At 34.8% G+C, this 22,205-nt stretch overlaps 4 protein-coding genes and 1 long non-coding RNA gene across 18 annotated transcripts; 4 read left to right on the top strand and 1 right to left on the bottom strand.

Annotated features, from left to right (window-relative positions):
• The first annotated feature begins 104 nt into the window (after positions 1-104).
• Positions 105-1,713, top strand: LOC104727113 (uncharacterized). The gene is made up of 3 exons (XM_010446123.3): positions 105-434; positions 1,019-1,099; positions 1,298-1,713. The coding sequence occupies exons 1-3, from the start codon at positions 273-275 to the stop codon at positions 1,577-1,579; spliced, it is 525 nt and encodes a 174-aa protein (XP_010444425.1). The 5' UTR covers positions 105-272; the 3' UTR covers positions 1,580-1,713.
• Positions 1,714-5,752: 4,039 nt separating this feature from the next.
• LOC104727112 (protein GOLVEN 2) lies at positions 5,753-6,588 on the top strand. Its single transcript, XM_010446122.3, has 2 exons — positions 5,753-5,910; positions 6,069-6,588. The coding sequence occupies exons 1-2, from the start codon at positions 5,835-5,837 to the stop codon at positions 6,230-6,232; spliced, it is 240 nt and encodes a 79-aa protein (XP_010444424.1). The 5' UTR covers positions 5,753-5,834; the 3' UTR covers positions 6,233-6,588.
• A 675-nt stretch (positions 6,589-7,263) lies between these two features.
• LOC104727111 (uncharacterized) lies at positions 7,264-10,107 on the top strand. 13 transcript variants are annotated; one of them, XR_015572364.1, is made up of 15 exons: positions 7,264-7,422; positions 7,527-7,627; positions 7,807-7,867; positions 7,968-8,040; positions 8,151-8,220; positions 8,386-8,449; positions 8,532-8,604; positions 8,701-8,821; positions 8,908-8,986; positions 9,098-9,205; positions 9,289-9,342; positions 9,420-9,507; positions 9,670-9,728; positions 9,808-9,884; positions 9,979-10,107. It is a non-coding gene; the product is annotated as an uncharacterized LOC104727111 (long non-coding RNA). The 13 variants fall into 13 exon arrangements; XR_015572374.1 differs by lacking the exon at positions 9,098-9,205; XR_015572365.1 differs by lacking the exon at positions 9,670-9,728 and having other exon boundaries at positions 9,477-9,507.
• A 2,755-nt stretch (positions 10,108-12,862) lies between these two features.
• Positions 12,863-17,495, top strand: LOC104743405 (26S proteasome non-ATPase regulatory subunit 12 homolog B). 2 transcript variants are annotated; one of them, XM_010446119.3, is made up of 11 exons: positions 12,863-14,887; positions 14,975-15,169; positions 15,339-15,446; positions 15,552-15,656; positions 15,747-15,803; positions 15,900-16,096; positions 16,231-16,330; positions 16,419-16,531; positions 16,615-16,768; positions 16,872-16,949; positions 17,033-17,495. In XM_010446119.3, exons 1-11 carry the CDS (start codon positions 14,885-14,887, stop codon positions 17,249-17,251), a joined length of 1,329 nt encoding a protein of 442 aa, XP_010444421.2. In that variant the 5' UTR covers positions 12,863-14,884; the 3' UTR covers positions 17,252-17,495. The 2 variants fall into 2 exon arrangements, with proteins under 2 accessions (XP_010444421.2, XP_087331186.1); XM_087475060.1 differs by having other exon boundaries at positions 14,757-14,891; positions 14,979-15,169.
• LOC104727109 (ethylene-responsive transcription factor ABR1) lies at positions 17,440-19,957 on the bottom strand. The gene is made up of 2 exons (XM_010446120.3): positions 19,127-19,957; positions 17,440-18,390 (listed from the first exon to the last, which is right to left on the bottom strand). The coding sequence occupies exons 1-2, from the start codon at positions 19,581-19,583 to the stop codon at positions 17,642-17,644; spliced, it is 1,206 nt and encodes a 401-aa protein (XP_010444422.2). The 5' UTR covers positions 19,584-19,957; the 3' UTR covers positions 17,440-17,641.
• Between the last annotated feature and the right edge of the window lie 2,248 nt (positions 19,958-22,205).

Raw genomic sequence — 22,205 nt, 5'->3', positions numbered from 1 at the left:
GGTTCATGGACCGAACCGAACTCACCGAAGTTTAAAAAGGCTTTCTCAGAAACTTCTTTTTTGTCTGAAGGACAATAAAGGGACCCACAAGTAGCATGATATCCACGTGGCAGAATCTCTACAGAAGTAATGCCACAAGTCTCTCTCTTCTTCTTCCCTTCACCAACAATCAAATCCTTCTTCTTTTTTACATTGCTTTTAACAAATTCAATCCTCAAAAATCCCTAATTTTTTTTTATAATTTCTATGGTTTGTGATTCGTTCGGACTCTAATGGTGAAGAAGCGAAAATCCGAGGAAGCCACACGGCTCGATGAGGTTGATCGAACAATGTACGGCGCGTTTCGAGGCGCTGCTAATTCGCTCTCTCAGCTCTATACCCATGCCATGAACCACCAACGCGTCTCTTTCCTCGCCGGTGAACGTCGCGGCATGGTTTGTGACTGTTCTCTCTCTCTCTCTTGAGGCCTTGTTTCTCTATATCAAAGTCTCGATTTTGGTTTTTGGGTTCGATGAAAAGCTGAATACTTTTTTCTTGTTTGATGTTGGTTTACTATCTTGACTCGCAAAATTGAAGCCTTGTGTTTTGTTTTTTGTTGCTGTTTAAATCTCAAGGTTAGAGTTATTGGTGATGGTATTACTGAATTCGTGAATATCCAATTTTTGATTCCTCTGTTGTTGTTTTGGTCTTGTTTGCCCTGCTTGCTTTACTCTCTTTGAGTTGTTCAACTGTAGTTATTGAATCATTGGAGATAGACAGACACTCTTAATTGGTTTCTCATCGATATATAAAGCTGATAAGTGGTCTTACTGATCAAAGTTATGGCCTTTTGATCTTGAGGTTCCTGCTTTTGTCTTTTTTAACTTAGACTAACTAGATTGATGGACTAGGGGATCGTTGCTCCCTTATGGTGGCAGGCTTAATGTTCTTTGCGTCATTCAATAGCGTTTCATGATATTGTAATATGAAATTTTTGAGTTCTTATTGGTCTGATGGAATAAGAATTGTTGTTTAACAGGAGAAACTTTACCAATGGATTGTGAGACAAGAAGAACAAGGAATTAGAGTATCTACAGTTGATATTACTACCTACTTGCAGGTTCTTACCTTTGAATCAGTATCTGGTTTGTGATTATGCTTTGCACTCTAGCTTTAAGCTTGTGCTTACGTTGTTGGTATTTAGATTGATTGTTACCTCTTCCTTTTGTTTGACTAACTTCGCATACTATATGTCCAAAGATCTTGAATTTGGTCTGAAAAGTTATTTGTGTCTACTCTTTTTAAAACCTTTATGCAGAATGAGCTTGAATATGAACCTGAGGAGACGTCAATACCACCAATCCCCGTGCAAGAGTTCCACCACTACCAACAATTTGCACCACCAAACGTAAATACTTCAGTAGCTCATGTTCCTTCAAGTCACATAGCACAACATTATGATTGTAACCAAGACAAAGTCTTGATTCCACCAAATGGTCTCTCAAGTCCTGTTCGAAGAACCCTTCAGGAATTCAACTTGTGTGAGGCTAAATCTGGTAACCAGAATCCAAACTCTACAGGTGAGGAGTTATCTTACTGAAAATCTTGTTTCATTTGGCAAAACTGAAAAACAAAATCATCCCATTGTAAAGTCTCAATTGTTCTGTGGTTAAAGTATTGTCTCATGTAATACACAAAACACTTTTTACTAATATATGAAAGAAATTGGATGAATTTTGAATAGACCCCTAAGATTGAAAATTCTCTGACAACGATTTTGTCGATAAGCGATATGATCATTTCATGTCTTGTCTAAAAGCCCTCAAGACTTCAATGTAGACTTGTTAACAGTGGTGAAAGAGAGACAAAGACTAATGATCAAATTGAAGCCAAAACCTTCCATGTGCTCTCATGGTCCCTCTTTCAATTCAACTTGTCTGCGCAAAACATTGCCTTGATGTTGATCTTCAATAAGCTACGTGTTTTTATGTGAATCCTCAGAATAAACTTCTCATTGAAAAATCTATGGACAGATAAAAACAGAAGTTACAGAATGATACTTGCTTCTTCTTTTGGTCATGGTGGTATCTGTACTAACTAAGACATTCATCATGGTGGTTGTCTGGTGATTGTCACTGGTTCTTGGTACATTAAAGTTTTGGCTGATGTTTAGATTTTTCCAAATTGTTATTTCTTTTTGTTGTTCCAAGGTGTATTCAATGTTAAAAGTCTAATCAACTAAGGTAGCTAGCTAATCATATAAACTGGCTATTATAAAATTAAAAAGTGTTAGAAACAACTTGTCACAAAGTAATTAGGTCCACACATAATAATTTCAAGTTATAATATATATGATGGGGTTGAAATAAAATCGGGTCATAATACAGAAAAGTTCAAACTTTAAGTCAATAAATCTCATAGATCAAATCGGATCACACTACTATTTACTACTAGAATTGTCAATTTTCATCAAATATGACTTTTGTGTTAGAATTTAGAGTATACGGGTTTGGATGCATACTGTTTTTATAATTTTTTATTAGATTAGGACCTGCGGTACACCGCGGGGCAAAATTATTTATAATTAAAATATTAAAATTATAAATTGTATTTATTGGAAAAATATGTTATAATTATATAATAATTGTTATTAAACCATATAATACCGCAATATAAATTTAATTGGATATGTTTATTCTCTGATACTGACAATGTTAATAAAATAATGAAATGATGTTTTATCCGTATAACACCGAATTACTGATATTTTTTAATTTATATAAATATCGATAAAACCCGTCCCGCTATACAACCCCGTCCCGAGATATTTTAACACACTATATCATCTTAACTTTCATATTTAACCTTTTAAAAATCTTTAAAATAAAGAACCGGAATAAACCAAATAAAAGTTTTTAAAGTTTGAATGCCTGATAAATCAAGGGTCTACTCATTTGTATTCAGAATCATTTTGGCAATTGAGAATATCATTAATGTCTTAGTTATTGCAATGTAATTTTCCAGAAATTTTGTCTACAAATTCATTTTCCGGAAATTTTATCTAGATTATTAGCAAAAGAGTATATTCTCGTGGATCCTATGAAATTTTGGATATCGTTTTGTCTACAACCTAAATAAATGGAGGCCCTTAAATTATGAATTATCAAGTAGCCCATAAAATACTAAGAGGTCCATATAAAATTGCTAGATGTCGACATAATTAACTGCATTAATAGCATTAATTGCAAAAACTTTCCTTAATAGTATTTTTGAGCAAAAACTGCTGAAAAAATACTAGTATAGATTTATTAAGAGTTTTAATTTTTTTTTATAGGATTTCAATAAATGCCACATATAGACCTTTGGATGTAGCAAAAACGACTGAATTAGAAAACTCTGTATCATAGTTCATTCACGTGTTATAGTACGTAATATCAATACATAAAATAAAAAGAAAATTATTAGTTTTGGATGATTGATTATAAATAAATGGAAAAAGAAAGTAGACCAACTCTTGTCGGAATTTATAGGTGAGGAAATTGAGTTATAGTAATGAATGGCTAATTGGGAAACACATGACACAACAAAACTTTACGTCCTTTTTGCCATATTTAAGCACTCTATAACCATGTCCCCGACCCCTACCCAAATCTACATCCCTTATGGGATCCACTCTTATACATTTTTTCTTTTTAATCCTAATTCCACGTTATCAACGAGATTCAAATCCTGTAAAAACTGAGATCATCATATCGTCTCTTACAATAATTCATCAACTTCCAAAAGGCCAAAAAACCTATAATGATACTGATACAAATGGTTTCAAACTTTTATATTATATATGAACTCTTACGATTCTTGACATGGAGTTATATAATAAGATCTCTCTTCGTCCACAATTGACTACATAAAGTATTTATATGTGTGTAGAACAGTACTAAATGTAAACTTCAGGTTATTAATATAAAATATGAATACATGCACTAATTGACTTGCGTATTAATCATTTGTTTTTAATGTTCTGATAAATCATATTCTTTTTGAAGGACCACACAACTCCATCTCCATAATCAAAGGACCACTCGATCTCCAATATCGTCTCCTCGAATTTTCTCTCACCAAATGAGATAGACCACATGCAATATAATGAAATATGCTTATATTATTTGGATAGTTTTACTAGAGAGCTGGGGACTAGAAGCGTTTTGAAAAAGAGAAAAATTTCATGAAATCAACCGTAAAGGCATTTTCATCAGAGGTGATAAGTCAATTGGTCTTCGTTCGTGTCTTCGTGATTTCACCTTTAATTTTTGATTACCAACAAATTTCAGCAGACCAATTTCATTGCTAAACCGGAGTAAGGTATGTGTTCCGGATTTACTTTTTATTGGGAGATTGAGAACCGGAGATCAAACCGAGAGATCGACGGTTATGATTGTCCAAGAATATGGAATACATGAAGATCTAGAATATATATAGTTTAGGAATGTTTATATTTATCTAATGTATTATTTACATTTATATATATCTTAGAATATGAAACTAAATCTCTATATAAGAGAATGCAGATTGTATCATTGAAATCATGAGAGTTTAATATTAATTCTTCCTAAACACCTTTGTGTTTTTACTCTCATCAAATCTACATGGTATTAGAGCGGTCGATCCTATGGATCTTTTGTTTGCTTCCGCTTCTATGATGTTCTATCTATTTTCTATCGTTTATCTTTGAGAAAAAAAATTCTAATTTCTTTAACCTTTCGTGGCTTGCTTCTTATGCAAGTTTCTTCTGATTTTTATTCAAAAAAAAAAAAAAGGAGACATGTACTTATCCTCTTGGTGGATGGTGTTGAAGATTGATGGTGACAATGTTTCACCAAGTTTATCATAATTTTGGGTTTATTGCTTAATCGAGCACAACTTAAGGAATTGACTCTATGGCTGAGTATAAATGCCACGTTGATGACTCTACGGCCGAGTATAAACGCCGTTGATGACTCTACGGTCGAGTATAAACGCCGTTGATGACCCTACGATCGGGTATAAATGTCGATGACCTAACGGCTGGGTATTGAAGCCGCATTGAACCCTACGACCGGATATAAATGTTGATGATGACCCGACGGCCGGGTATAAAGCCGTTATTTTGAAGATTTGTCCAATCTCACACGTGTTACCACGTATGAGCTTGCCGGAGGATATTGGGAGATTGAGAACCGGAGATCAAACCGAGAGATCGACGGTTATGATTGTCCAAGAATATGGAATACATGAAGATCTAGAATATATATAGTTTAGGAATGTTTATATTTATCTAATGTATTATTTACATTTATATATATCTTAGAATAGGAAACTAAATCTCTATACAAGAGAATGCAGATTGTATCATTGAAATCATGAAAGTTTAATATTAATTCTTCCTAAACACCTTTGTTCTTACTCTCATCAAATCTACACTTTCTACATTCAACGTCTTACATAAACAAATTATATGTGTACAAATGTGAAATGAAAAGCAGTTAATTTGTAACCGGAATTCTGTTTCTCATTCAAAAAAAGTGATTGCATAAATTATCATCATTTAATTATTTTGTTTGCAAACAAGAAGAATCAATTATGTGGGGATAGATATGCATGTTAATGTGGGAAGACAGAGAAATATCGACGTCAAAATCCGTAGACCCATATGTCTCAATAACTTCCAAAACGTTATTCAATTCTGATATAAAAATGGGACCATAAGTTCATCATAGAATCATTCATCTCCTATATATAAACACAAAAAGGTTCAACGAGAAAGATAGATATATAAACCACAGAAAAAGAAGAAGAAAAAAGTCTCTCTTCCAAAAATGGCAATTAGGGTTTCCAACAAGTCTCTCCTCGTGGCACTTCTTCTCATACTCTTCATTTCTTCTCCTACTCAAGGTAAATTTAATATGTGTTACACACAAACACAAACATCACAGGTTTATATGTAGTTATATCAAATTCTATACACACATGAACTTTGAATGAAACTTTTATTTTATTGATTAATATCAAACAATTATAGTGGTTGATATAAAAATATTTGGGTTTTTTAGCACGAAGCTTACGAGAAATTGTGAGGAACAGAACGCTATTGGTTGTGGAGAAGGGTCAAGAGAGTCAGAAACTAAGGCATGAAGGTGGAGGAAGTGATATTGATGGATTGGTGGATATGGATTATAATTCTGCGAACAAGAAAAGACCGATACACAATCGCTGATATATAAACACACATGAGCTTATGGAATTCTTGTGAGATAGCCTGATCAGATCCAAAGATATCCCGAGATTCTATATCTTTTTAAGGAGTGAAAGATTGTATTTTATGACAAAAAAAAAAAAAGTGAGAATGCATGTAAACTTTATTATTGATATGAACATATATATATATATATATATATATATAAAATATGTAGACGAGTTTATATGCGTATACATGTGTATGTGTACAGCCTTATCTCGTGGAGAACATTTTTACATAATAATCATAGTTTGTGTGTGTTTGTGTGTGTGTTATGTATGGATTGCATCATGGGTTGTTTTTTGTGAAATAAAAAGGTTAATAATATTATTATATGTGTATGATCAACGGTTATCTTTTTACCAAGTGTTATATTTTCTTCATCAAGACAATAATAATTGTTACTCACAAGTAACCGTATAGTCGTATACTAATACTACTTCAAATTATTTTTGGTCAATAACCATATACAATATAGATTTTTCTATAAAATAGGTTTTTGTGAAGCAATGTGTTGTATAAGTATAAGCAATCTAAAATCATGATTTTGTTTCCACTATAATTTTTATATTATTCATGGGTTTATAAAAACATCCAATTTTAACATCAAATCATATGATTTTTTATTTCATTAATTGTGGATCAATTACATCAATTGTTTTGAACTAGACTAGTAATTAGACTGTTAGATCAACCGTTATAAAATAGGAATAATACTGGACATAAAGAGTTGTCAAAAAAAAAAAAAAAAGTATACTGGACGTAAAGAGATTCTCTTGTATCAGATGAATTGATTGTGAAAAAGGCCCAAACATTTTTGATATTGTTTAGTTGGGCCGACAGCTAACGGTAATAACAAAAAGAAAAGGAAATATCAAAATAAAGATTCTAGAAGACTAATAGGAAAAAAGGAAAACATAAAAACAAAAGGAAATAGGAAAGAAGCTAACATCAAATCCTGACCGTCGTAAACCTTATCTATAAATAAAGCGCTCCACTTCTTCATCTTCTTTATTTTTTTTTTTCTAATTTTGTTGTCCTCCGTTTGTACGGCTGGTGGTGTGGTGTGGTGTGGTAATTTCGTAAACCCCGACGGGTCTATGATCTTTTGTATTCAACCGATCATGGCTACTAGTTCGTTCGTTCCTACCGGTGAAATCTTCTCTAGGGTTTGTTGATTTTGTTTCAATTGAATCTCTATTTCGCTCTGTTATTCTTCTTCTTCTTCTTCACGAGTCTCTGATTTTTGTAATTTGTTTTGTTCGTCTTGCAGGTCTTTTTCAAGCGAATTCTTCGCTAGGGTTTGGGTCTCTCTCAAATTCCATCAGTAGGGTTTGGGTCGCTCTGTTATTCTTCTTCACGAGTCGTCCTACGGTTTGGTTTATTAAATCTTATTTTTAGGTTTGCTGTTGTAGATTGTGCTGGTAGATAATGCTATGATCGATCTATATATTTTCTCAGGCACTTCGTTCTCGCTTCTTAGTTTTCAAACTTTGGGTTTTCTAAATTGCAATCGTATTCACTTGTCGTTTTGTTTTGTTTTGTTGATTTAGATTTTGTGGAGGAGGAGGAGGATGCGCTACGATTGATCTGTGATGGCTTTGATTGATGCAGGTCTAGTTATTTGGATTTCTGTCCCTTTCATCCCCTCTAATTCTTAATATTTTGGATATAATCTAATATAACATCTTCTATATGTCTGATGATGATGCAGGTCGTAGTTGAGGTAGTGTGGGATTGCTCTGTTAAATTCTTATGATTCTGATATCTTGTGTTACATCTTCTAGGTATGATTTGTTCTCCTGTTTTTTTTTTTTGTCCTTCTTTATCTTATTTGCTCTTATACTTCTCCTGTGTTTAACTAGTTTGTGTATTCAATGTCTTTTGTTTTCTCAAGTCTCTTTAGGTGATATGCTTACTTATTTCTGAGAGCTCCTCTGTTGCACTAGGCTGGACGTACATGTGAGGTATTTCCTCATCTCTTTCCCTTTGGTATATATGCTTACTATCTAATTGTTTTCATTAACTGGATAATTAGTTTTGGCTTCCTCAGTTTTGGACTGTGCCATCAGGGAGTTTTCAACATCATCGGTTGCTTTTTTTATATAACCTCTTATCTCTTGTTATTTCAGGTTTTGGATCAGTTATGGCTTTGATGGACACGCTTCACTTCTTCTCTGTGCAACGTCTTCATTGGTTTTGTTCATCCTCTTAACACATCTTTCACCTCTTCTTCTTTTATAGTTTTGTTCCTTACGTTTCTTTCTTCGTCTTACAGGTTTTTTGGGAGGGAATTATGATCTGATCATCACATATTTTTGTCCATAATACATCTTCAGGCCTTCGCACAGGTTCCTTGCTCTAAACGTATCTCTGTTTCCTTATTATGGATCGTCACTTTGGTTCGGTGGTTTTTTCTAATTACACGTTATTAACTTGTGGTTTAGGTTAGTGAAGGATCCTACGATTGACCGGTGATGGCTTGACTGATCGTTGTCACTCTAATTCATGTTATATGATCCATCGGTCATTATGGAGGCGTATACTAAGAAGATCTATCGGTCATAGGTTTGATTGATCCTTGTCACTCGTTTTCTCTGTTTGGATTTTTTTGTTTGTATAATTGATATCTTTCCCTCTCTCTTTTGATGCAGATCGTGGAGGCAATGGGATTGCTCTGTTGAATCTTTCTTCTCTTCCTTTCTCTTTTGGCTTCTTCTGATTTCTCAAGAGGTTAGTTTCTCTTTTGGCTTGATGTGTGTAATCTGGTGTTTCGGGTTACTTCGCATCTATACACCTTTCTGCTATTGGTTGATTTATTTAATTTTGGCTATTTTTGGTTAGGTATGATCTGTCCTCTGTGTGTCTTTTATCGGTTGTTTCCAAATTTTCTGCATCAAGCACTCCTCTCTGTTTCTCTGCTGATGTCTGTCTACATATATTCATATGCAGGTAAGTTATCTTCCAAACGAGTTTAATCATATACTTTTTCCTTTGTAAGTAGTTTTTGTATTGAATGTTATTATGTCTTTTAGATCTGCTAAGTCTGAGCTCTCTGATGTAGAAGGTTGTAACTGTGGTTTACTCAGGTTGGTTTTTCCTCTTTTCCTTGTGTATCCTTTAACAATCTGTTTGTTTCCATTGACTTTGTTATTGGATGTTTCAGGATACTAGTAATGTATATTGATCTCACTAGTGATGTTGGCATTATCTTTTTTCTTAGGTAGTGAGGTTCTAAAAGAGAAAAATGTCAGGTTACTAACTGTTTCTTCCCCTTTATTTTATCTGTTGGTCTTATCTCTCATGCTACATTTATGTTTAGTGTTTGATCTAATATGCTTGTGACGTTTTTTTTTTTTTTTTTTTCTAATGTGAAATGCTCATCCTTTTTTTAATTGGTATTTTGTGCTTGAAAGATGTCTTTGATCTTGTGGTTCCCTGTTAGCTCTGTCTTATCTCCTTCTGGTTTATTCAGGTTTTCCTTCCTCTTACCCTTGGGTATCTTTTAAGTAACAATCTGTTTGTTCTCATAGACTTTGTTATTGTATGTTCAGGTTATCAATAATGTCTTCTGATCTCCCTGGTGATCATTTGTTATAGCAAGGAGGTTCTACAAGAATTAAAACGTCAGGTTACTAACTGGTTCTTTCCCCTTTTTCTCTTTTGTCTTATCTCTCATGCTACATATTAGTGTTTTTGACTCAGTTTTTTTTTAGCATTGGCAGGCCCTGAAGCGAAGGACGGGAACGAGCGGAATCATCATATCCTTGTGACAGTTTTTTTTTTTTTTTTTTTTTTTTAAATGTGAAATGCTTCTCTTTAATTTTTGACAGGTATATTGAGCTTGAAAGATGCCTCTGATCTTGTGGTTCCATGTTTACACTCCGACATCCTCTGATATAAAAGGTTTGGCATATGATTTAGTCAGGTTTTTGTTCCTCTTTCTCTTAGCGATCTGCAGCAATTTCTGAAATTTTTACTCCTAAATTTTGGATTGTGCTAACAGGGATTTTGAGCTATGAACTGTGACAGTGGGGAGTGTCTTTTGATTATTTGGTATGTTGAGGATGCTAAGGAGTTCAACCTCCGAGTGTGAACATGTGGTCTATTCAGGTCATTGTTCTCTTTCTCTTTGGGATATGTCAGCTATCTCTTTGTTTTTATAAGCTAGATTTTGAATTTGGACTTATTTTTAGTAGTTGATGATTTCTTAGTGATGACTACATGTTATTTTCATGTCGTTTTTGTTTTGTTGGTTTAGATTTGTGGTGGAGGATCATACGATTGATCGGTGATGGCTTTGACTGATCGTTGTCACTCTAATTCATGTTATTCTTCTAAGGTTTGGTTTTTAAATTGATCGTTTGCTTATTTCTTATGAATATGTGTTGCTATTTCAGGTTTTGAATCATGCTTTTATCGATGAGAGTCATGGCTTTGATGGACACGCTTCTTCTCTGCTCTACGTCTTCAGGGTTTATTTTCTTCCTCTCAACACTTCTTTTACTTTCTTTTATATGTTCCTTATGTTCCTTTCTTCTTCGTCTTGCAGGTGTTTTGGAAGCTAATATGATCTTCTCATCACGTATTCTTCTCCATATTATACGTCTTCAGGCCTTCTCACAGGTTCCCCTTGCTCTAAACGCATCTCTATTTGCTTTTCTGAATAATCTAATTACATGTTATTTTTATGTTGGTTTAGGTTTGTGGTGGAGGATCCTACGATTGATTAGTGATGGCTCTGACTGATAGTTTTCACTCTGTTCATGTTATTCTCCTAGGTTTGGTTTCTAAATTGCATCGATTTCTTTTTCTATTTATGAATATGTTAATGTGATTAACTTGTCGTTATGTCATTTCAGGTTTGGATGATGTTTTTATCGATGAGAGTGATGGCTTTGAGCCTTTGATGGAAACGCTTCTTCTCTGTGCTACGTATTCAGGGGTTTTGTTCTTCCTCTTCACAATTCTTTTACTCTCTTTTTTTGTTCCTTACATTCCTTTCTTCTTCTTCTTCTTGCAGGTGTTTTGGAAGCAACTATGATCGGATCATTGCATATTCTTCTCCAGGTTAAGTTTTTAGGATTTCTCACAAGTTCCTTGCTCTAAATGCATCTCTGTTTGCTTCTGAATTTTCACTTTGGTTCGCTGGTTTTTATTTTTCTAATTACATGTTACTTACTGTAGTTTTTGTTTTGTTTTGGTGGTTTAGATTTGTGGAGGAGGATCCCATGACTGATCGTTGTCAATCGAATTCATGTTATTCTTCTAAGGTTTGGTTTCTAAATTGCATCGGTTGCTTATTTCTTATGAATAGGTTCATGCGATTTACTTGTTGTTATTTGAATGATGCTTTGATCAGTGAGGGTCATGGCTTTGATGGGCTTGTTTCTTCTCTGTACTACGTCTTCTGGGTTTTTTTCTTCCTCTTAACACTTCTTTTAGTACTCTCTTTTTTGTTAGACCTGAATATTTTAAAAGTTTTTTTTTGTATATAATGTCTATTTTTTTATATGTCCCTTAGGTATGCTAAGTCTGAGCTCCTCTGATGCACAAGGCTGGACATGTGGTTTATTCAGGTTCTTGTTCTCTTTCTCTTTGGAATTTGTCAGCTATCTTTTGTTTTTATAAACTAGATTTTGAATTTTGGCTTCCTGAGTTTTAGACTGTGGCACTGGGCAGTCTTCAACATCATTTGGAGTTATTATTGGACGTTTCAGGTTCTTTTTAGTTGATGATCTTCTTAGTGATAGGGCATCTATGTTTTATGCCTAAGACCCTATCATTTGTTATTGATAGTCGAGGTTCGAAAAGAGAGAAGCATCAGGTAACTAACTGGTCACTTTCCCCATATGGTTTTTCATGTTCCATCTATTTCTAGTGTTTGATCCTACTCTCATATGCTTGTGATTGTGTTTTTTCATCTACTTTCTTCTATGTCTATGTTACCTCCTTGGTGGTTTTTCTCTTTTCCTTGGAGATATTATCAGTTTTGCTTCCCCTTTTTTCTTTTTGTCTTTCTGATTTTATGATCTGCATTTTTCGATGGTTTAAATGCTAATCACTTCTGTTTGGGATTGTGTTTTCTATTTCTACGTGAATTCATTATTTTCGTATAGGAATTTGGTTGATGCAAGTAGAAGTTATGTTTAAATTCTTAATTCCTATGGTTGATTCAGGTGTCATGAGCTTCTTTTTCCTGGTGTTTGTCTGTGGTTGTTAGTTGTTACGCCTCTTTCTATTTGTGAATTACTTCTGATTGTTATAGTTTAATGGGTATTCAAGAGAAGTAAGCTTTGGGTTCCTCACTGGTTGCATAAAGGATTGATCTCAATTGGTATGTTTCCTTTTTGTTATCATATCTCCTCTGTATGTCTTCTTGTATTTTCCAAGATTGCTGTCTACTCGTAGTCAGATGAAAGATAACCATAACCTCCTTTTAAATGGGTTTGTACTTATTTTTAGTCCTTTTTATAATGGATGTGTCTACCAAAGTAGTTTTGCACGGAAAACATCTTCAAGTCCGAGCTACTCTTTAGCACAAAGCTACACATGTTGTTAATCATCATACTTCCTGTATTTTGAAGTGTGTTTAGCCTCATGAGCTTTTAACTCTGAGTCTATGACAGTGGGAGTTTCACATGATTGGAACTTGTCAATTGTCATTGGATGTTTCCGTCAACAGTAATGTTCCTCATCTACCTAGTGCTATTCGCATTTTTGCTTATGCCTGATTTTTTTGTTAAGTCTTTTAACATAGATATTTCAGGTCACAACTTGGTCTCTTCCTTGTTTATCCATTTTGGTGTGCTACATATATTCCTACTTGTGATTGTAGCTTTTCTATTTATGAATTACTTCCCTTCATCATAGGTATGTTGAGGATGTGAAGGAGCCAGACTCCCTATTTTATTTGTTGGGCTTTGAAGATTGAAATTTTGATTGCAGTATTCTTTTTATACCTTTTTCTGTTTTGGTTTTACCACTATATTGTCTTGTGTTGGTGAGTTGTGTTGCTGCTCAGTATTCCCTTCAGTTTGTTATTTTGATGTCATCGTTTATATGATTATGTAAGTGATTCTTGCTGGTAGTGTGGCCTCAGGGGGCAGGCTCATAGAAGGTGAAGAGCGTCTTGGTTTTGATGATAATGGTTTTTTACTTCTGACTTATGAGGTTTTTTGTCTCCTGGGTTGTGGTTGGTTTTAATGGTTCTGTAGACATTTGATAACGAAGTCCTCGCTTGATTTTTTGTTTGGGTGATGCATTATGCTGTTGGATTTCAGCGGAGGCTTAATTTTATAATAGACTTCTTGCGAATGTTCTCAGGTAGTCAGTGAAAATTGAAAACATCACCTCTTTGCATCTGGTGAAGAGGTTGATTTAAGCAAGTTGTTGGATTGTTACCTCCAAATCATAGTTCCTTTCTTCCATGGAATTATTAGCTTGCAGGTCAAAGCTTTCAGTCTGACACGTTAAAGTAACCTCCATTATGGTTACTTTGATTATTATTATTGGATGTTTCAGGTTCATTTTAGTTGATGATATTCTTAGTGACGCTGGCATCTAGGCAACCTAAGACCATGTCTCTTTCCTCTTTTTCTTTGTTTTTGTATTTATCATGCTGCATATGCTCCTAGTGTTTGATCTTATTCCGATCATGCTGCATATATTGAGATATATGTCAAGGTTTTATCATATACCTCAATTATTTTCTTGCGCCTTCTAGCTAGTCAAACGACCAGTCTGACATAATTTTGTTTGTAGTTTCTTCCACTCTCTGCTTGTTAGCAACGGTGATGGCGTATGTATTGTTAGGGTTGGTGCTGGTGGCGGACTGGCGGGGCATTAGAGTTCTTGCCATTATTGTCAAGAATTTGGTTGGAGCGAAAATTGTGAATGATTGTGGGGAATGTACATATATTATTAAACTATTGTCTCGTGTTGAGGATCAGTTGTGCTCTGCTCATCATATTCACTGCAGCTAGCTTGTGTTATTTGGAACAGATCGATGTCATCGTTTTATTTTATAACATCTTATTTAAAATCAAATCATTTATAACCTTCTGAATGATTTTTGTATTTCTTTAAATTACGGATCAACTAAATAAATTGCTTTGTTTTGTATACTACTAGACTAGTAGTACACAAAACAAAGCTAAGTGGTATTAGGTCCAAGAAAGGAAAAAATTACACCTAAAAAGAGAATCTCTTGATTAACATCGAACCTGCAGAGCAAGATCCCATGCGGTGTGAAGTTCGATTTGAACCCGATTAAAAAATTTACGAAACAGAAACTATATTCAAAATTAAAACTCAAAGTGAAGAAGTATGCTTCTACAAACATATCAAAGATCAATAGGATATTCCATCCATAATATACACATGCGGATGTCAAAGGGTTTATGTGCTATAAGTTTATTACATAATGTACCCCAATAGTCTTACAAATATTTCTGAAAAGTCTCAAATAAATAAAAACGTCAAATTAGGCCACAAGAGTCGGAGCTTTTTCTTGTTCAAGGGGTTGGGGGGGTTTCGACGATTAACCTTCTCTCTCTCTCACACTGAACTTTTGGAGTTTAATCCGTTTCGTCGCCGGAAGTATCACCTATTCGTCGTCGACGTTTAACAATGGCAAGTCTCCAGTTCAGCAGCAGATCTAACTCTTTCGAATTTTGGTTGTTAAAAAATTTTCGTCGTCGTCGTCGTGTTTGATTGCAGGAAGAAACAAGGCAACTCGAATCGTCGATTGATCGTCTTCTCAACGAAGAGAAGCAGATGAGGCTCGCTGAAAATGTCGCCGGGACTAGAAAAGCCGCTACAGAGATTCTTAAGCTTTGTTTCGATGCCAAAGACTGGAAACTTCTCAACGAACAGATTCTTAATCTCTCAAAGAAACGTGGTCAGCTTAAGCAGGTTACTAGTTTTTTTTTATCTCTGTTTACTGATTTAGCTTCAAAATCCTGCTGTGTTGTTCATGTTTTAGATTACTTGGAACTATCTCTACCTGAATTCTGAATGTTTCTGAGGATTTGAATTTTAGAAGTGTGATATTAAATGTGGGAAAGGTGTCTTTGATTTGCAGGCTGTTCAATCCATGGTGCAACAAGCAATGCAGTATATTGATCAGACACCAGATGTAGAAACTCGGGTTGAGCTTATTAAGACCTTAAACAATGTATCAGCTGGAAAGGTGCGGATTAGAGTTCGTTAGTGTTGTTGTTATTGTTGTTGTTATATTTGCATGATCAATCTGTGAAAGTGTTCTCAATGGAACTTATGTGTGTGCTTGTGTTAGATATATGTTGAAATTGAGAGAGCTCGTTTGACAAAGAAGCTTGCTAAGATTAAGGAAGAACAGGGTCTAATTGCTGAAGCTGCAGATCTTATGCAAGAAGTTGCTGTAAGCTTTTCTTCCTCTATATTCCAACTTTCCTGGAAATCATTTTTTGATAGCTAATCACTGTGCATTGGCTATGATTGTGAACTACAGGTGGAGACATTTGGTGCTATGGCAAAAACTGAGAAAATTGCTTTCATCCTTGAACAAGTAAGAGACCTTCTGTTATCTTTTTATAATCCTTGAGCTTTTTTCTTGTTTGTATCCTGTGGTGCTAATCATTTAGTGATGTTTAACTTCTCAAAGGTCCGCTTGTGCTTGGATCGACAAGATTTTGTCCGTGCACAAATTTTATCTAGGAAGATCAACCCAAGAGTGTTTGATGCAGATACCAAAAAGGAGAAAAAGAAACCTAAGGAAGGTGATAACATGGTGGAGGAGGCTCCAGCTGATATACCAACATTGTTGGAGCTAAAGCGAATCTACTATGAACTAATGATTCGGTAAGATCTCGTTTTGGCTAAAACATGCGTCGCGAGTTATGATATCATTTGTATATGCAACTCTGAATTTCAATATACCTTTACTTGCGTGATTGTGTGATCTTGACATGTAAAGTTTGGACTCTACTGTGTAGGTATTATTCTCACAACAATGAGTACCTTGAAATATGCCGTAGCTACAAGGCGATATATGATATCCCTTCAGTAAAGGAAAACTCAGAACAATGGATTCCAGTAAGTCTCATATCGTTTTTTGGAAATTCGTTAGTCTGCATTCTATTATAAGTTTGGATTAACTTTTCTCCTGATCCTCCCAACGTAGGTCCTGAGGAAGATCTGCTGGTTCTTGGCCTTGGCACCACATGATCCGATGCAATCGAGTCTGCTTAATGCAACCTTGGAAGATAAAAATTTATCAGAAATCCCTGATTTCAAGTAATTCTCCGTTTTCTTGATGTATATTTGGGTTTTCACTACTCTTCCCCATCTAAGACAAATTCGCAATCCTTGTGTTGCAGGATGCTTCTAAAGCAGATTGTTACAATGGAGGTGATTCAGTGGACATCTCTTTGGAATAGATTGAAGAACGAGTTTGAGAAAGAGAAAAGCATGATTGGAGGCTCGTTGGGTGACAAAGCTGGTGAAGATCTCAAACTAAGAATAATCGAACACGTAAAGACTCTTTGAACTCTAAACCCCTAATTTCTATTTGATCTTTTTGATTGCATCAATTGATATTGATCTTAAGTTTACAAATTCTTCACACCTTCCACAGAATATTCTTGTTGTCTCGAAGTATTACTCAAGGATTACCTTAAAGAGACTTGCAGAACTTTTGTGCCTAAACACTGAGGTAAATATAGTTTAGAAAACAATATAAGTATAACCAGTATATGTTTCAATCTCTCTTCATTACTGGTTCATGATATTTCGCAGGAAGCAGAGAAGCATCTATCTGAAATGGTTGTGTCCAAAGCCTTGATAGCAAAAATCGACAGACCATCCAGTATAATCTGCTTCCAGATCGTTAAAGACAGCAACGAAGTTCTCAACTCATGGGCAACAAACTTGGACAAGCTTTTGGACCTTGTTGAGAAGAGTTGTCACCAAATTCACAAAGAAACAATGGTCCATAAAGCTGCATTGAGAGCTTGAGAAACCAGGCTATCCATTCATAAGATAGGAGCTTGAGAGCCGGACCACACACCAAAGTGGAAAGAATCTTTCAGGTTCTCTCTTTAGATCAGCTTCATTTGAGCTATTGTTTATCTGTTTGGTTCGAACACATTTTGGGCTCTGTAGGAAAAGATTAAATACAAAACCCTCCGTCATCTTTTCTAGTGTTTTTACAACGATACTAATTTATTATGCAAAAATATAATAAAATTTTGAAAACAAATAACAGAGACATGCGAGTATGGAAGCAAAGCAATACAAACCTAAACCCTATAATATTTTGGGGGACAAAAAACCCTATGATATATAATCGTTTGTTTTCTTTTCTATTACTCTATAGTAAGAGAAAAATAAAATGAAGCAATTCCATCAGGAGGATGGACTATTATTGTAGCTGTTACGTGTCTTCTCTGATGGCCATTGTATATCCTGGAGATAACCGGTTTCGCTAGCTGATTCTGGCTGCGGCGGATCTGCAGCTGAGGAAAACAGAGGACGAGAATGAGATGGAGATGACGATGAGGACGTGGATTGCATCATTGAACCTCCGGTGTGACCGAAACGTGATGGAAACGACATTTGATTATATAAATCCATGGACTGTTGGTGATGATGTTGCTGAAACTGTTGTTGTCGACGAGCCATCTCTGAGTAGCTCGAGTTGTACAGTTGCGTCGACGGCTGAGAATGAATGGGAATGGTGTGGTCCGAATCAGGTCTTATGGGCGAAAGGGCAGCTGTAGAACCAGAGTTCCTTAACTGTGTCGGTCTCTGAACAGCGGGCTGGGGTTGTGGTGCTGCAGCAGCGGTTGAAGCGGGTCTAACGAGTTTGACGTTTTCAGGGAAGTTGAGTTTGGCTTTGTTGCCTCTAAAGCGAAGTGCAGCTTCGTCGTATGCTCTTGCTGCTGATTCAGCATTGTCAAACGTACCTAGCCAGACTCTAGCCGCTTTGAACGGATCACGAATCTCAGCCGCCCATTTTCCCCACGGTCTTTGTCTCACTCCTCTGTATCTTCTCCGAGGTTGGTCCCCAATAAACGACGACGCTTCGCTATTAGCAGTTGCCGTATACTCATATGTTGGGCCTGGACCTGACATGTTACTCGAAGCTTCCCTCACTGCAAACAAACAAATATATCAAATTTCACACCTTTTGTTTGACTCGTTAATAAACACTTTTTTTTACAAAATCTAAAATTTTAATGTCTCGAATAAAGATATAATATGGAGAAAGTGATTATGAGAAAGTGATGAGGCCAAGTGACAAGAGGAATGAACAAGTTAGAAAAGAAAAAAAAAAAAAAAAAAAAAGGAAGTGGAAAACGACTCTTGAGGCAATTGGGGGGAGATAAATTCTTTTGGCATCATCATTTTTGCTAATTAAATATCTAACCTTTTCATAGCAATTCTAAAGTATATATGTCAGGATAATCAAGTACACTGTCTTTTTATTTTTATTTTTGTCAACACTTACCGATACTTTATTTGCATCTAATTACTATTTTTATTCTTGATTTTCATTTAAATTTTTAAATTTACTATGATATCATACTATCTAACTTCGACTAGAATAATATTTATGCACCGGTGTTTCAATATAAGACATGTTGTAACAATTTTGTGATTGCGTGAGGGCAACAAAAGTGCAACTGTATTTAGATTTTGTGTTACAAGCATATGACGTGACTCATACCTTGATGTATAAACTACATCATCAAATTTACTAAAAACAATTATCATATATGATATATAAAAAAATATGTTTTGTGGTTTATATATACTAATTTTGTAGCGGTGGTTTAAATTCGAAGTAGCGTACGTGTGTTATTATAATAGACAACAAATACTATTTACCTTTGGAAGTAGAAGTACCACCGGAGAGATATTGATCAACCGTCAAAGTATTAGCTGCCTTGACCGCTTTGCCGCCACCTTCATCGACTGCTCTCCTCCTTTTATGGCCGGAGGAAGAAGAGGAATTCGAAGTCCCTTCTCCGCTACCATCACCGCCACAACCATGTTGTTGTTGATGCTGAGGAACATTTCCAGCGACAACGTGAGTCAAAGCAGAGACAATCGCAGACATCTCCATCTCTCTGCTGAAACCTGACATAAGAGATGACGAGGACGACGACGGGGGCGGCTGCTGCTGCGTAGCGAAGTTATGACGGTGGTGGTCGTCTTCCGCGGCGAACAAGTAAAGCCATTGATCGATATCAGATAACGTCCGGTGATCATCTTCTTTAGTAGTAGTAGACTCGGCTTTGTTGCCAACGTTATCTTCCTGATTTGCCACTTTTAAGACACACATACAAATCTCTTTCCTTGTAAAATCTTCTTTCTTCTGATAAAACTTGAAAAGCTTATAAAAAAAGAGCCAGAAAAATTAAATTAAAAAAAAATATTTGTTTTTCTTAGAGGGAAAGAAAACTCTGTAGAGAGAGAGAGAGAAACAAAATAACAGAGAGGTAAGAGAAAGAAAGAAAGAGAGAGAGACAGAGGTTTTAGAAGATGTGGTTTCTTTTTTAAGACAAAGAACGAGGTTTAAGCAAAGCTTATAGAGAGAAAGAGATATTACAAATTTATTTTCTTGTTTCAGCGCCGCCAAATAGAAAGAAAGGAAAAAAAAAAAAAAAAAGAGTCGGCTTCGCTCCTCTGTTTCGGCCGTGTGAATCGAAAACACGCACCTTTTTATTTTATCAATTCTTTTTATTTTATTTTAATGTATAATATATAAAATATAGTAGTAGTAGCGAATAGCTCAATATTAATCTATAATAATAACAGAAGAAAATTTGGTTTTGATGATTTAAGTCCAATTTGAACAGGTTTTTTGTATAAATTGGGTCATATATATGAGACGGATCTGAATATATTTTTTGCAACTTGAGGGGACATAAGTATACAACAGTATTACTAGTACGTTCGCAATCGCAAGCCAAGTAAACTAAACTAATAAGGTAGTAATTAATTTAATTAGTAAGGGTTTATTTATGTAACCCCTGTAAAAAATATAGAGACATATTTGTAGACACGATTATTAATTACTATATTTATGAAGGGTTCAGGGTGATTAATAAAGGGTCCCCTATTCATAAATTACGAGTATAAAAAAAATAGGAGTTGCTGAAAAAGAGGTAAAAAAAAACCATTAAATGTAATATTATTATAATGGTAGTAGTAAAAGATAAGTATTTTGCATTTTTGCCTAAACGGTGAGCTTGAAGGTCAAGTTTGAGTTGAGCCGTTCCGTACGAAAGCGCGTGAGTTGCACGTGTCGGTTCTTGTCGACGTCAAAAGAGCTCCTCCGTTTGGACGGTGTCGGTGGTGAAAAGGGCTAATGCACGTGACTATTTGGGCCTCTTCCCTACGGCCCACTTATTTCAACCTCCGTCCTTCTTCTTCTTCTTGCGTTTAATTTTGTATTTGACCGTTTGACCTACGAAATATTCATCGTTTTCGATTTTTCTTGCTCCAGTTGAGAATCATTAATGAGTAATATACAGTATTGTTTTCGTTTAATAATATTATATGTTTTTAATCATTATGGAATAAAAAAATAATTAGTCCAATATCATAATCTATATTAAAATTTTAATCAAGAATATGTGGAAAACGCTCTTCCTTGTATACAAGCTTTTTTTAAGTTGTTTTAGTGCATATTTTTTGCACACACAATGATGGAAGTGATTGGCTGGGATTGTGGCACTTCCAATAGTTTCATATTTTAATGTAAATTTCCTTTTTCTTTTTCTGTATCATTATTAATTTAGATTGAGTTCGTTCGGTTCGGTTCGGTTCAGACTCCCATGTAACTGTTACTAGGAAACGAACATAGAAAAGAAAACGTATTTTAATATTTCCTTCCAAGTTTCAACAGTTGTTTTTCTTTAATCGCCCGGATCGAGTCGAGCCTGTTAAAAACTTTTTGGTTAAGAAATACATATCTTTGTCGACATTGTATTTAATCTTATTCAGGATGGTTCAGATGTACTCGTAGGTTCTAGTCTGAACTCTGAACACATAATATAGTTAATATATATTTTAATAAAGATTTTATATACTACGTCTACTACAATATTTTTTAGGTTTGAGTAAACAAACTTGAGGATAATCTCGAAACGGCATCGTCTGACTTTTGTTTTGAACCAATCTAAGCAAGTGCGCATACAAGTTGACGTCGGTATTTTTTGTTTTTAATCTTTTTTACACGTGACACTTTTTTATCATTAAACAGTAACAACTTTATTACCAGGGTGGCAGGATTAAACAAATTTACACTAATTTGCTCAGTGTGACAATTTATTTTCTAAAAATGTTGAAACAATATTGTACGACGATATCCGGATAAAGCTTTTCACCTGTCATTTTCCCTTAGAAAAAAATATATTAAGATGCCCAGTTTGATAACGATTACGTTCTAATCCAGTTTATATACATAGTAAAAAAATTCACTTAGGAGATAAGAACACCGACATATGTGCCTAATTCATTATGCAATTAAAAAAAAAAAGCTAGTAAGATAAAAACAAATTTAGAAATAAAGTCTAATAAGGGATTCAAAGAATCGATCCAAAAACGAAAGCTGTAGCTAAGATTATTAAATGAATTTATGTTTTCCCAATGTGTGTGCCTATCGCCTAACCTAACCCCCTAATTAAGTTCGCATTAACACGTCGGTTAAGCATATAAGGATTATTTACCCATTAGTATACGAATATCCAATTCAACTTGTAATATTAAAACAAGTTTAACATTGCAAAACCAGATAACAAGGCGTACGATACTGTATGTCTTTTTCATCAACTTGTCCTTTTTCAAAAAGAAAATAAGAATATCGTATCAAACTAGGTACGTAAAACTGCTATCACGACTGAGGATTATCTTCTTCTTTTTTTTTTTAAATTAATTATATCTATAGAGGATTATCTAT

This window comes from Camelina sativa, chromosome 11 (genome assembly GCF_030686135.1).
Source record: "Camelina sativa cultivar CO46 ecotype springtype chromosome 11, ASM3068613v1".
Taxonomy (NCBI): Eukaryota; Viridiplantae; Streptophyta; class Magnoliopsida; order Brassicales; family Brassicaceae; genus Camelina; species Camelina sativa.
Note: the sequence above shows the minus strand (reverse complement) of the source record. Positions and strands in the feature narration are given on the sequence as shown.